The sequence below is a fragment of the Natator depressus genome, chromosome 14 (assembly GCF_965152275.1).
Source record: "Natator depressus isolate rNatDep1 chromosome 14, rNatDep2.hap1, whole genome shotgun sequence".
Taxonomy (NCBI): Eukaryota; Metazoa; Chordata; order Testudines; family Cheloniidae; genus Natator; species Natator depressus.
The window spans coordinates 23,360,012-23,374,422 of record NC_134247.1 but is presented as its reverse complement, the minus strand read 5'-3'; the positions used below and the strand labels follow the sequence as shown (position 1 = coordinate 23,374,422).

The 14,411-nt window shown below is 43.0% G+C and overlaps 1 protein-coding gene across 4 annotated transcripts in view; it reads right to left on the bottom strand.

Annotated features, from left to right (window-relative positions):
• Positions 1–14,203, bottom strand: part of MYH10 (myosin heavy chain 10) — a 135,238-nt gene extending 121,035 nt beyond the window's left edge. For all 4 annotated transcript variants that reach the window (XM_074970843.1, XM_074970844.1, XM_074970845.1 and 1 more), the window contains exons 1-2: positions 14,122–14,203; positions 10,118–10,491 (exon numbers count right to left, since the gene is read on the bottom strand). In XM_074970843.1, the coding sequence (XP_074826944.1) occupies positions 10,118–10,462 (345 nt within the window). In that variant the 5' untranslated portion in view covers positions 10,463–10,491; positions 14,122–14,203. The remainder of the gene's footprint in view (positions 1–10,117; positions 10,492–14,121) is intronic.
• Between the last annotated feature and the right edge of the window lie 208 nt (positions 14,204–14,411).

The following is a 14,411-nucleotide window of genomic DNA, read 5'->3' as shown; positions in this document are numbered from 1 at the left end:
CCACACTTGAATTTTTCAGCAGGTTTAATTAAATATGGTGAGAAAAATGCCAGAGTCCTGTGAACTAGTAGGGAATCTTACAAAAATATTCTCTACCATAGACATAGCCAGAGATTTCAAAAAGTTTAATTTAATATTTTAAGAAGTTTGGTTACCAATAAAACATTCCAAAAGCGTCAACTAGTTTGCACATTGTAACAAAGGGGGGAAAACCAGGCTCCTGCCTCCTGTTGCAACATAAAAGCCAGTTTACACTTTAAATGCCATTTTATAAAATGTGCTATAAAGAGCCTTAGTTGAATTTGAAGATTTATAATATACTAAACAAACTGACTTGAGTAATCAGAAAAATCTTTGCTGACAAAACTCAACATTTATCCCCAATTCTTCAATAAAGGGTGTCAAATGACTGACCCGTTTAACAGGGAGTAGGATCCAGCGCATGTGGACTGATTACCTGCTGCCCAAATGGGCTTAAGGAAAAGCACCTGGGCCTTATGAAGTAGGAAAGCTGCAGGTAGTTGTTGGCAGATGTCTGCAGACATTGCAGGGATTAAGAAGGATCCTGCAAGGCCCTGAGTTAGTAAAGGGAATGCCTATGGAGATTCAGAACCTCTTGCTTGGAGTTTGGCAGAGAGCAGAAAGACAGACAACTTAGGGGGCGCGGGGGGCTGAACCCAGATGAAACTGGGAGGAAGACTACTGGTTTGAATTCTATTTTGCAAGATTCTAAGACTTAATAAATTGGACCCGAGAAGGGGAATGTTTTGACTATTTGGACTGTGTGGACTCTAAGGGTCCGTAAGTGAAGGGGAAACTGAGGCAGGCCTCAGCAGCGCCATGCTGGCCAGAAGTGGGTGCTACAGGGCAGGCATGCCCTTTGACAAGGTGTGAGATGTTTCAGATGTGTCTTTAATATTGACGTAGCACCTAGAGTTTCCATTCTGCTAGCTACTATACAAACAAGTAAAACAAAGTTCTCTGGTTAAAAGGCATGCCCTGCCATTTACTTTGCCACAGCAGTTGCCATTTAAGCATAAAAGGCTTTCCTGTGGCTAAAGTAGACTACTACCCTGTTGAGCCACATACCGCTACAAAGGGTTAGACCACCTCTCCAAATGATACTATAACTTATCCAATGTGGTGTTTTCTCTTCTCCACCCAACGCTCAATATCACTATATAGTGTGATCTTTCAGGTTCCTATCATACACATTTGGTTACAGAAACCCCTCCTCCTTGTGCTACCTTTCCTTGAGAGCGGACATGATTTTGTCAGATCTTATGAGCTCCAGCCTGAAGGAACTTCAGAAGACTTCCTACAGGTTTTCCAAATGCTAATTTTCAAGAGATATTTATGCTTGCTTCAGACATTGTTCCAGTTCTCCGCACCAGCAAGTGGGATCCTCAGCCCAGTAACTGTTGTAAAGATTCCACACACAAACACACACCACCCCCAAAAGTTATTTCCTTTAACACCACCACATCAGTAGACTGCACTAGTAGTTCAAATATTCTGCCTTCAAATATTCCCACCACCTACCCTTGGCACCAGAGACAAAATAAGGGCTTGTCAACACTAGAAAATGGCACTGGTGCAACTTAATTTTTCAACTCTCAACCTCTTTTTCTGGTTTAAGTGTGTGGACATTCGTGCATTGTTAATAATAAAAATAAAGTGGCTGGCTTATTTTAGTTAACCATGTTCTTCACTGACTTAAGCTAAACTGAAACAAACAGGTCAACACAGCCTTTTACACTAATTTAACTATAGCTGTTTAAAAATTCATGCCTCAAGTTATAACAGCACTACTTTGTCATATAGACAAGCCCTGAGTTACCTAGTAGATATTTTTGAGGCCTAGCTCTCCAGTCTGATGTTATCCATTGTCCTAACTTAGTCTAGTCAAGAGCAGCCTCCCCTGTTCATCTCAACCACATCTGGTACTCCTTATTGGTGTCTGAATACTCAATTATTTTAACCCATCTGATAGCTGAACTGCTTGATGCACTAAACTCTCCAACCAAGTTGCTCTCAATCCTTCCTTCACTTAAGATACCCTCTCCACCTCACACAGAATATGTTTATCCTGCAGTGAACTCTGCCTTTAATCAGAATGGGCCATTAAAATCCATAAGGCTTGCAGAAGCAGTTAGCGCCCCCTCTGTATAAAAGCCAGTTATGCAACTCCATACATATCTCGATAGTCCTACCTTTTTAGACCTATGTACTCTACATCCACTCCAACATCAGGCAGAATCAGACTACACAGAGGATTCCACTCCACTGATCCTAGTTTCTTCTTCAGTAGAAACAACAAGTAGTCAATGATTCCCACTTCCATGATATTAAATTTAAACGTCCCCTTTCCAGTATTTTCCTGGTCAGTTATGAGAAATTACCTGCTTTGCCACCAGCATGTAGAATCATACTCATTCACAGTATCTTCCCCTACTTCATAACACTGATTATTTCTCCTTCCTCATCTACCCTTAACATTCAGATGTAAGTCAGATCCTTAAAGCTACCTGCCACCTTTGCCTCCCTCTCTCCCCATCCCCCCAAATCTGATCTTTTCACGTTTCCGCTACTTTCAGTAAGTTTTCCTCTAACATCTTCTGACCTAAAATACTACATGTCCTTTGCCCAGAATGCTAAGGTCTAACTTCAGAGGCACGGTAAGAAACATGTTCTGACCATTAACCCTTACACTTATTATTCAGATATCAAACCCCACCCCACGCCCAATGGAAACATTCACTTTACTGTTAAAAACAAAAAAAAAGCAAAAAACAAAACAAAAAACCCACACAAACAGAATGGTCACAAAATCCACGAGAAACACTATTTTGAAGACCGCCAACATAATTCTTGTCAGAAGCTACAGGTTACTGAATGCCGTGACTTGAGGACAACTAGGCACTTGATAAGAAGGCTCCATTCCTGGGGCAGCATCCTGAAGAGATGTACAGGGACTGAGAGGCATACCACTGTTTAAGGGCTCAGGAATATTCGTGCGTGCGTGCATCATACTGCAAGGGGAGGGCAATATTCTGGAGCTTGGAGTTCCAAACAAGAAAATCCTTTCGGAAGATCCCCAAACTATCTGTACAGTACCCACCAAGAATACTACTCTTCCTGGTAAGCGTAAACACAAGTCCTAGAGAACCATCACATGGAGAAGCAGGACAGGCACAAGATCAACTATTTGCACCAATGAGGATGCAAGAGTGACAGGCAATACATTTGATATAAAGCTGCAGAACCAGGTTGTTAGCAAAAGCTGAAAGGGGGCTAAGGGCCTTTGAGAGGTCTCCATGGTGCAGCACCATAGAAGACCACACCAAAGGATCACTGAGAGCAGTTTGCTGGGTAAGGAAATGCAGCAGAGTTCCTGGAAAAGAAAAAAAAAGTGGGGAAAGTCCATCACCTAAGTACAGGTGAGGAAGAGGTTAACCCCACCAAACAGAAAAGAAAAAAAAAGTTACTATAAAATGGGAGACCTGGTCTCCCTAGGCCAAGTACTTACATTTGGCTGTAAGGGAAGCCCAAAACCTGTTCTTACCCGAGGATAAAGCTTAAAAAATAGCCAGATGGACCAGATTCCTAGAAGGCTGTACTCACGGCTAGGTGGGATAAGGTGAAAGAAGAGGATTTGATTCCTAGGATTTAGTAGTGGTACTTTCATGGACGGGGAAGTCGGAGAATAGAAATCCAGCTCTTGAGGAGCTGGAGTTAGTTAACATATCTGACTATATTAGAGTTTCAGCTATACCCACAGTTTAAGCAAAATGCCCCAAAAAACTGCACAGCTGGTATCAAGTCTGGGAGAAGATGACAGAGTTATTTATCCTCTGAAGTGGAAGTATGGAATACCAAAGGAAGATCTGTAGTCAAACAACGTCTTTAAAAGCAGAGGTCAGGAGGAGGAGTGCAGGAGCTTGCCAGTCAGCAGATCAGGTCCAGGGATCCCCAGCTCCTGCTGCTCCATTCTTAGCTGCGGGGCTGCCTCTCAATTCCTCCCCCACTCCTAGCATACTTAGCTATGCCAGCATAACTAACATAGGTCAGGCCTCAGAGCAAAAGCAGCTCATCTTATATCCTTGAAAGCAATTCCCTTTTCCCAACTGAAACTATCAGAATTCCTTGTTCTCTTGAGAGCAGCTCCTCTCCCCCTCCATAGGCATGCTTTTTACATTCTCTCCTCAGTTTTTAAGGAGGATACAAAGATAAAAGTGCTCTATCAACCCATACTGTATTCTCCACATTCTAGAAGACGGTCCACTGAGGAAGAGAAAACCTTTAACAATGATTAGTGGCCACTTTTCAAAGTCTTAACCTTTCACACAACAACATCTTGGCTCCCCCAAGCAGCTACTCTTGTCAAACTATTACTTAATAGCAAGGGCCCAGACCCTCTGTACAACTTCCTACAAAGAAAGCAAAATGGAATGAGGTAGTTATATGTACCTACTCCAGTTGACAGCTCTTTATCCCCTACTTCCTGTGAGGGTATCCATAAATTACATGCTGACGAGTTTGTTTAAAATGACAGACACATCTAATGCACTTGTATGAAGTATGACATGAAGTCTAGTTTTTGAAACTGGCCAATTTGACCACAAAAAGAACATTCATCTTGAGCTCAGAGTAGCCCCTTCTCCTCCATAACTATGGATGCATCTTGTGTCTTCTTGGCATGCCTCTGATCTTTGATAGCCAGCTGATCTGACCAACTGGGGTTTGGCTCTTCCTCTACACCAGAGCTGTATCTACAAGGTCCAGTTCTTGAGCTCCTCCTCTCCACCACCAGCATTTGCTCCTGTTTATGCCAATATTCCAGTAAATACTCACTGCTCGAGCAAGCACACTTATGTTTGACTCAATCTACTTCAGATAAGAGATTAACACAAAAATACTGCTGTTGGGCAAGCAGAGCATCCCTCAAGCAAGGCTCCCTTCTGAACTCAGACCTTCAGTTCACCCCTATGAAACTGCAGTATCATCTTGATCCCAGCTCTTCTCTCCAAACTGAAAGAAGTTAGATGCTGATGCAATTTCAAGAATTAGTATGTGGCTCCTAAAGTCTTGATAGCACAGTCCAGTTGTGACAGTCTATGGTTAGGGCCCTACCAAATTCACCTTCCATTCTGGTCAATTTCAGAGTCCTAGGCTTTTAAAAAAATGTAAATTTCATGATTTTCACATATCTGAAATTTTAGGTGTTGTAACTGTAGGGGTCCTGACCCAAAAAGGACTTGTGGGGATGAGGTGGGAGGGGTGTCACAAGGTTACTGGGGGAGCGGTACTGCTACCCTTACTTCTGCACTGCTGCTGGTGGCAGTGCTGCCTTCAGAGCTGAGCAGCTGAAGAGTGGCAGCTGCTGACTGGGAGCCCAGCTCTGAAGGCAGAGCTGCTGCCAGCAGCAGCACATAAGTAAGGATGGCTTGGTATGGTATTGCCACCCTTACTTCTGTATGCAGCAGCCTAGAGCTGGGTCCTCAGTCAGCAGCCACCTCGCTCTGAAGGCAGCAGCACAAAAGTAAAGGTGGCAATACTGTGACCCCCTTAAAATAACCTTGTGACCCCCCTGCAACTCCTTTTTGAGTCAGGACTCCCAGTTTGAGAAATGCTGCTCTCCCCTGTGAAATCTATATAGTAGTGGATAAAAGTAAACAAAAGTCCAGATTTCACAGCGGGAGACCAGATTTCATGGTCAGACACTCATTTTTCATGGCTGTGAATTTGGTAAGGCCCTAGCTATAGTATTATGGTCACCACTTATAAAATTTATCATAGTCTTGTAAATCAAGTATGCCTTGTGAAATATCATTTGAAAACTCAAATCTGCTGAATATTGTTGTCCTGGTAAAATGTGCGTAGCAACACGGTCTGAGAAGTTATTAGATTATACTTGTATCACTACTTAGAACATGCGTGTCTCAACTTTGTGTCTGAAAAACTGGTTTAGACCTGCTCCAAAGACACAGTAGCACCGCAACCAGTATTAAAGAGCAATCACCAGCTTATGCAGCCATTTTTCACCAATGGGAAGGTATAAACAAAAAATTTACATTGCATCACAGGAACATTTTAAACCTTATGTCCACAACAGACTATGCGTCACCATGACTCAGCAAGGATGTTTCTAGCATAAGAATTAAGTTGTAAAGGGGGAGCAAGACAGTTGACTTCACCTCTTCTCCTTCCATCTCTCTGCTCATGACACCACACACCTGAAGGACTCTGAACTATGGGGTGGGGCGGCCCCTGACTGAAAGGAAATCCAGCCTGTGAACTAGTACAACTTGTGGTAAAAGATACTTGCTTTAAATCTTATTAGCTTGTTAAAGTTTAGGAATTAGCTTGCATTTTTATCTTTTTATTTCTTTTGTAACCAATTCTAACTTTTATGCCTTATCACTCAGATTCACTTAAAAATCTTTCTGTAGTTAATAAGCTTATTTTGTTGTTTTATGTAATCCAGTGTGTGTTCAGACTGAAGTGTTTGGGAAACTCCACCTGAGACAGCAAGGTTGGTGCATAATCATTTTCCTTTGTTGAAATGATGGACTTACTATGAGCTTGTACTATCCAGGAGGGTACTGTGCAGTACAAAGACACGCATTTCAGGGGTCCACGCTGGGAGTAAGAATTTGCAGGTGTCACCCCATACGCAATTCATGAGTGGCTGGGAGAGCATTTATGTATTTAGCTGGGAATGATTTTAGATGCTAGTTCCTCTGTATGAGCAGGACCGGAGTGGTGGCTGTTCACAGCAAAGCAGTGTAAAAAGCACCCCAGGCTAGAGAGTTAAGGGGACACCACTGTTCAACAGTCCAGGCTGTACCCTGGGAATATCACATCAGTTTTAGAGTCAGCATCAATGGTTAGGTTAGATTACCAAATGAAGACAAGAAAGCACCTTTTTTGGATGTAGCTTAAGCACAGGTATAGCAGCTACATACAAATTACATATGATTTCATTTAATAATTGGGTTTACATAGGGAAGTGTTATTTTTAATTTAGTGTACAAATTACACAGTGTTTCACATCACTGCAACATTAAAACAGGAAAGTGACAGGTTCTCAGCTTTATCCTCATAAGCAGCTCATATCTATATTTGCTGTCCGAGTACTCACACTTGGGTTTGCTTTGACATGTAAGTGATACTGTGGACAGACAATACATAAACTAAGCATTTAGTTACCTCAAACTTGTCTACACTCAGTTTTATTTCATCCTAATAATCTAATTAATTTTAGTTATAAGCTCTACACCAACATTCCACATGAAGATGGACTACAAGCGGTCAGGAACAGTATCCCCGATAATGTCATGGCAAACCTGGTGGCTGAACTTTGTCCTCACCCATAACTATTTCACATTTGGGGACAATGTATACCTTCAAATCAGCGGCACTGCTATGGGTACCCGCATGGCCCCACAGTATGCCAACATTTTTATGGATGACTTAGAACAATGCTTCCTCAGCTCTCGTCCCCTAATGCCCCTACTCTACTTGTGCTACATTGATGACATCTTCATCACCTGGACCCATGGAAAAGAAGCCCTTGAGGAATTCCACCATGATTTCAACAATTTCCATCCCACCATCAACCTCAGCCTGGACCAGTCCACACAAGAGATCCACTTCCTGGACACTACGGTGCTAATAAGCGATGGTCACATAAACACCACCCTATACCGGAACCCTACTGACTGCTATTCCTACCTACATGCCTCCAGCTTTCATCCAGACCACACCACACGATCCATTGTCTACAGCCAAGCTCTGCAATACAACCGCATTTGCTCCAACCCCTCAGACAGAGACAAACACCTACAAGATCTCTATCAAGCATTCTTACAACTAGAATACCCACCTGATGAAGTGAAGAAACAGACTGATAGAGCCAGAAGAGTTCCCAGAAGTCACCTACTACAGGACAGGCCCAACAAAGAAAATAACAGAACGCCACTAGCTATCATCTTCAGCCCCCAACGCATCATCAAGGATCTACAACCTATCCTGAAGGATGATCCCTCACTCTCACAGATCTTGGGAGACAGGCCAGTCCTTGCTTACAGACAGCCCCTGCAACCTGAAGCAAATACTCACCAGCAACCACATACCACACAACAGAACCACTAACCCAGGAACCTATCCTTGCAACAAAGCCCATTGTCAACTGTGTCCACATATCTATTCAGGGGACACCATCATAGGGCCTAATCACATCAGCCACACTATCAGAGGCTCGTTCACCTGCACATCTACCAACGTGATATATGCCATCATGTGCCAGCAATGCCTCTCTGCCATGTACATTGGTCAAACTGGACAGTCTCTACGTAAAAGAATAAATGGACACAAATCAGATGTAAGAATTATAATGTTCAAAAACCAGTCGGAGAACACTTCAATCTCTCTGGTCACTCGATTACAGACCTAAAAGTGGCAATACTTCAACAAAAAAAACTTCAAAAACAGAATCCAACGAGAGACTGCTGTATTGGAATTAATTTGCAAACTGGATACAATTAATTTAGGCTTGAATAGAGACTGGGAGTGGATCGGTCATTACACAAAGTAAAACTATTTCCCCATGTTTATCCCCCGCACTGTTCCTCAGACGTTCTTGTCAACTGCTGGAAATGGCCCACCTTGATCATCACTACAAAAGGTTCCCCCTCCCCCCCCGCTGGTAATAGCTCACCTTAAGTGATCACTCTGGTTACAGTGTGTATGGTAACACCCATTGTTTCATGTTCTCTATGTATATAAATCTCCCCACTGTATTTTCCACTGAATGCATCCGATGAAGTGAGCTGTAGCTCACGAAAGCTTATGCGCAAATAAAATTTGTTAGTCTCTAAGGTGCCACAAGTACTCCTTTTCTTTAAGCTAATGTGAGGCATTCCAAAAGTAAGTTTCACTAAGCTCCTATTTTTCTTAAGGGTCTTCCTTTCACTAAAAACATCACTAGTCTTCAGTATAGACAGTTTATAAATGAATATAAGTAAATAGTGTGAGTGAGCCACTAGATAAACCTACATATTAGCAATGGCTTGACTGAGAAAAAAAAAGTCCTCTTTAAGCATTCATATTAACTGGGTAAACGATCTGTCCTATAGCTAACCTACTCTATGTACACCAGAGAACTTGGAGATTGAGTTTAATTCTTTGGAACAAATGTTTACCGTACTGAGTCAAATATTTAGGCAGATGTTACCAGTTCTTTTAAGACAAAGAACCTAGCTGTAGATGTTGACGATACTCTGACTCAGCAAGCGACTATGTAATTGATTTGCCAAGTGAAGAGATATGGCAAGGAGCCACTCTTACTGTACTGCCACAGACCTTCATTCAACATTGACCCTGATGTTTTATTTCCTCAAGAGGCGTCAATAGCTTTGCAATTTCTAATTCCAGAGGAAGATGGTGATAAGTTAGATGTTTCATTTTCTATTTCCAACCCATTAAGAGAAGAGAACTTTATCTTATTGGTTTATTTTAAGCACAAAATACATTCTTTCCTGGCTCACTAAGTTGATACAAAAAAAGAAATTATGCATTCCCATCACTTTCCAACTATATTATTTAAAGATATGATAACCTCTTATTATCCTCTTAAATGTACAGTTAGCCAAGTTAAAGCAAGTTCTGCTCATTCATATACTATATTAAACAATGGCAATTTGTTGGTGTTAGATTATAAAAATTTTCAGGTCAGTTCAAACTAGCCAGTTAAGCACGTCCAAGGCAAATGCTTTAACTAGATAGTATGAGCTAAACACTGAGATGGCCATTTGCCACTCTAGCTAATGCTTGCAGCAGTATTTTAATTATTGTATACAAATAAAAATAAATTTACACAAAAATTCTTTGTACTACGGTAGCACTTGGGACACTAACCAATACATAATGTCCCTGTCCCAAGCATTCTGTACTCAGACAGGAAAGAGTTTACGCTTTAGGTTATCAAAATCCAATCCAAAGGCTATACTCACCTCCTCCTTTTCATTTTTTTAACAAATGAAGCAGTCAATTCGGTCTAAACTAGCAACCATATTAATTTCCCATAGAGGAGAATTTAATGGCCAATACTTACATAGATGAGTCCAGAGTAGTATCGGTCCTTCAAATTATGCAATACAGATGCTTCATTTAAGCAGGTTAATTCCGCCATATCTTCCACTTTAGAGAACTTGGGGGGATTCATCTTCTGAATATCATCTTTGTTGACCATTGCTTTCTTTCCATTCTCTGCCAGTTCAACCAACACTTCATCTCCTCTTTCCTCCTTGATGCTGGCTGCCTCAAAGCCATGGCGCTCTGAAGGAATCCACACCAGTTTTTTAGCAGTCCAGTCAGCCTGGGTAGCAGGGTTGTAGATTACAGCCCTATCCACAAAGAGATACCTCTCTGGATCTTCCTGTCCAGACCTCTGCGCCATTGTAAACAGAGGTGTCCACTAGCATTCGCCTTGTAAGATGGAGAAAAAGGTATGTCAGTCACTGGTAAGGTATACAGTTTGCGATCATTTCATAGCTGAACCATTTAACACATAAAAAGTGGCTAATCGGCATATTAAGTTGTATACCTACTAGGGATGCTACCTCTATAAAGAATCCTGATGCTACTTATTAAGTTGGTAGTTTAAACAAGGTCATACCCGGTCTAAAAGTACTGCTGTATACAAGTTAAAAATCACATTCAAATATAGAGCAGTAGAGGGACACTCATTTATATAGAATGGGAATAGTGCAGAGGTCTTTTACTGTACATACCAAGACTGCAAAGCAAGGACGATGATAATACCTAGTTGTTGTATAATATTTTTCACCAGTAGACCTGAAAACACTTTACATTCTTTAGTGTATTTGTCTCCACAACACCCCTATGATGTACACTGCTGTGCAAAAACAAGGGTACAGTATAAAGGAAACACCAGATTTAATATAGGTTTGCCAGGAGGTACTGTAAAGAGTACTGAAATAGTAGTCAAAAGAAAGCACCCCTTCATTTGTTCTGTGCAGTGCATAGCTGGTTCTCATTAAGTCATCCAAACAAAACTGGCAGTGAGATCAAATAAGTTAGATTAAAAATACTGATTACAAAAAGAGGATTTTCCTTGAGAGATAAGAATTTTATATGTTCTGGATTTTTACACATCATATAACCATGGCTTGTATTCTTTCTGAAAGCAGATCAGATTTATCATGGCTTTACTTTCCATCAATTCCAGCTGCAAACAGTAGGTGCTATTATGTTTTAAATGTTTCCAATAAACACCTTGTATCATAAAATCTGTGTAAGTATAAAATGTAATAAAAATTTAATCAATTTCTTAATCAATTCTCATACAATTGAGAGAAGACAAAATACCAAAATGTCTCAAATATTTTATTTGTACCCATCTTTCATCCATTAGACTAGTAAATGTGACCAACAGCCACAAGGACAGTTGCATCTATTTGATTAAGAACTCCCAAAATGTACAGTTTGGTTATCTTTAAGCACTTGAGAGCAGTGAGGTTGGGCCTAATGGCTTTTCCCTATCCTTTTTTTAAGGGAAAAAAAAAAAAAAAAGAGAGAAATCTGAATTCTCACTATCTACTAAGCATTTGGGTCACTATATATCTTGTTTTATTCATCAGAACTATTTAATAGTAAATTTAGAACCGTTTTCCAAGCATTTAGAGCATTAATCCATTGAGAAATCTGCAGTTTGGCAATCTAAAAATTTGCAAAATCATATGTTTGAACCTAACTGTGCATTCACTTTTTATACTATAGTATGCGGTCACATGGAAGTCTTGCAACTCATCCATCCTCAAGTGAGCATTCAATTAAGTACTTAAGTACAATACTAATGTCTACATCTACAGCATGTCAGTTTGATAAATTGTTCAACACAACTAATGCAAAGTAAGCATGAGGTCATTCAATCCACCAGAGGGCTGTGAAGCAATCTGCTTCATTTACTACAGAATGGCTTAATTCTGCATCATCAGATCAAGAACTGACTACATCAACAGATGCATTTTATTGGAAGAGGCTTCTGGGAGAAAAATCCATGGAGAAGAAAAGAAGAGTTAGAGGTGACCCCAAATGACTGCAGGAGTTCCATCTGATTCTTTACCTCAGCTAGGAATAACAAGTTACTAAACCATTCAGAGTCCTAGTTACTTGCAGAGCCTTCCGTTCAAATCCAAAAAGATAGTCATCTTTGTAATTCTAGATTATGACTTGATGCTGCCGATATCTTCGTACTATAAAACCTACCTTCCCTACCTACAGTGTGAGGCAATCTCTCTCGCTGTCAAGAAGTCTGACTGGCAAATTGCCTTCCATAAAAATTTATCATTTATAATCTGAACAAGTATCAGTTTCACATGCTTGTTTTTTAGTGAAAACTTAAGTGGTTTTGGAACTCTATTACCCAGTCAAATAAATACAAATAAAGATTGTTTATTAGTAAAATTAAGGGCTAGAAGTTGAAGCATTAGATTTACTCCCAGAGAGTATATGTACTAGTTCATACTAAGACTCAAATCAGTGTATTAAATATTAAGAGTACAGACCACTAATGGTCATTTTTCATTTTCTGTCCTCAATGCACAGATGTGACCCACTTACTCAGGACAAGTCCAGGTTGCCACAACAAGGATACCCCTACGGAAGCCAGATATACAGTATTGTGCTTTGCCTTAATGAGGGCTTTTTGCTAGACAGTATTATTTAGGGGGAAGATAAATTAAAATCCACATTCATAATCATCACATTTCACCATGTAGAACTCCAGCTCTCACAGTGAAGATGCTAGTACATAGTCCCACGCATATAACAGTTCTCAACGAAAGGTTAATAAGAGAGCGACAAGCACCAGCAGAGGTGGGGAGTGGCATCATTCAGTGCAGCCTTGGCATTTCCAAGGACAGGAATTTGTAAGAATAGCCTCATTCACTACTTAGAGGTACGTTATTTTTCATAAATATAATGCTAAAGCCAACAAGAGTTAATTTTACAGTTCAAGCTACTTCTCTGATTTAAGCTTTAATCAAACAATGGCTTCAGAATGAAGTGATAAGGCAGCAGGCTGCAGTTTTTAGACTAGTCCGGACACTAAAGGACAAAAGAGCAAGCTCTAGACTTGGACCATTTTCTTTGGGGTTGCGGACAAAACACTCCACCCACTCTATGGCCTCACATGTTCACAGCATTGCATCTTGCCAATCCCTTAGTATTTGGATCCCATTTAACAGCACTAAGGCGCACTGGCCGCTTCCCCCCCACCCTCCATCCACACCCCCCACCCCAAAAAGAGAGGCAGGAACATGATCTAAGACACGCTCAGACCCACTGGTGCATCACAACGCAAGCATCTCGCCCCCACTCCACCCCAAAGGGGCCTCCTCAGCCACAAATCAGACACTGCCACCACCGCAGCCCTCTCCTTTCAGCAGCGACTCCCCCCCCGCCCCCCGCCTCAGGCAGGCTGGCAAGCCACTAGGCAAGGCTGCAGAAGGGAGGAGAGGAGATGGAGAAAATGGCCACCTTTGTGTGATCGATACAGACAGGAGCCTCAGCGCAGAGGCTCAGGAGGGGGAGCCGGGCGGGTGGGGAGAAGAGACACCCGCACGGGGGTGCAGCCCCCCAGGCAGGGGCCGGCGAAGAGGGCGGCTGTAGCCCAAGGCAGCTCCCCGCCGGCCAAAGCGGGCTGCAACGAGCAGGCAGGGTCTTTGTCTCGCGTGCCACCCCCGCCCCTCGCCCTGCCGCCCCCTCCCCACAGCGAGCCCAGGCTCAGCCCCACGCCCACCCCGCAGGCGGGAAAGAGCTGGGGGGGGGGCGCACCCGCCACAGAGTGGGGCGGGGGGGGGGCTGCACGCCCCCCGCTCCCACCCTCCGCCAGAGCCGGGGGGGGCTGCACACATCCCCGTCCCCTATGCCCCGCGTAGATCGGGGCTGCACCCCGCCTCGCACACTGGGGGGGGGGGGGGGGGCAGACACAAGGGCCGCACCCCCCTCGCCTACCCCGGACAATGAGGGGGCGGGCGGGCAGACCGACCCCCCCGGCCCCGCTAGCCGAAGCCCCCCAGCAGGGCCCCTCACCTGCAGACGCTCCGTACCCCCGTGTCCCCGGAGCTGGCGGCTCCTCGGCACACTCCCCGCTCTACCCCCTCCTCAGGGCTCCTTTAGCGCCACCGCGCGACCCCCTCCCGCTAACCCCCGGAACAAGGCCCGCCCACCCGCTCTACAGCATCATCCATTGGCTGTCTCTCATGCCCATCAAAGGAAGCTCTTACGGCCATTGGCTCGCTTCGCAACCCATCTTCGGTCAGGGCCATAGCAACCTCCACAAGCTACCATCCAAAACCCGCCTCCTCCCTGGCCCCTCCCCA